The sequence below is a fragment of the Pundamilia nyererei genome, unplaced genomic scaffold (assembly GCF_000239375.1).
Source record: "Pundamilia nyererei isolate P.nyererei 1_Seehausen unplaced genomic scaffold, PunNye1.0 scaffold01089, whole genome shotgun sequence".
NCBI lineage: Eukaryota > Metazoa > Chordata > Actinopteri > Cichliformes > Cichlidae > Pundamilia > Pundamilia nyererei.
Window position 1 is genome coordinate 23,315 of NW_005188490.1, and position 795 is coordinate 24,109.

The window sequence follows — 795 nt, forward strand, 5'->3', positions numbered from 1 at the left end:
TCTTCATCCAACATGTCTGCAGCACTTTACAGGACGCTGCAGACGAGTTACCAAAGAACGAGTCAGGAACACATCAGGAACAAACTGAGACACAATCTGACTGAGACTAGAAGACAAGGAGGGACAGGGAGGTCATGTGACCATCACAGCTGCTGCTGATGTCATCATGTTGTGCTTTGTTGTTTTCTCAGTTTACATGGTGGAGGTGGATTCAGGGAAGGAGTCTGTCCGGCTGCCCTGCAAAGCTATAGTCGGATTCCTTAAAGACACTAGAGTGGAGTGGACAAATAGAGACAACAGGAAGATCCACATATATCAGAATGGCTCTGATCAGCCTGGAGAACAGGACGAGTTTTACAGAGCACGAACGAAGATGAAGACAAACTTGCTGAAAACTGGAGACCTCAGTCTGACTGTTGAATATCCCACAGATGAAGACACAAACACCTACACCTGCACCGTCTACAGTATGAAGGGAGACATCTTGTTAACAAAAACTGTGAAACTCAGTGTCAGAGGTCAGTGCTGTTGTCATTGGGCAGAACGTAGTTCATTTTTATTTGTATTTCATATGATATACATTTATGAGATTTTTAAGACTAATTTTCCTCAAATATTTTAACCTTCAACTCAATACAGTTCCTCAGTGATTTAGAAAGGCAGAGTTTATTGATTAGCAGCAAGTTGGTTGAAATTTACCAGCATAAAGCTAAAGGAGCATTTCTTAGAACATGTAGAAAATGAGACAACCCATATGGAAAAGATATATATAAATCTTATAAAGTTTGTATCTGT

The 795-nt window shown here is 40.6% G+C and overlaps 1 protein-coding gene across 1 annotated transcript in view; it reads left to right on the top strand.

Annotated features, from left to right (window-relative positions):
• The window catches only part of LOC102210727 (uncharacterized), a gene marked incomplete at its 3' end in the record, with an annotated part of 2,953 nt that extends 2,435 nt beyond the window's left edge, over nucleotides 1-518 (top strand). Inside the window, exon 4 of the mRNA XM_005755229.1 lies at nucleotides 192-518. Coding sequence (XP_005755286.1) covers nucleotides 192-518 — 327 coding nt within the window. The remainder of the gene's footprint in view (nucleotides 1-191) is intronic.
• Nucleotides 519-795: the final 277 nt, after the last annotated feature.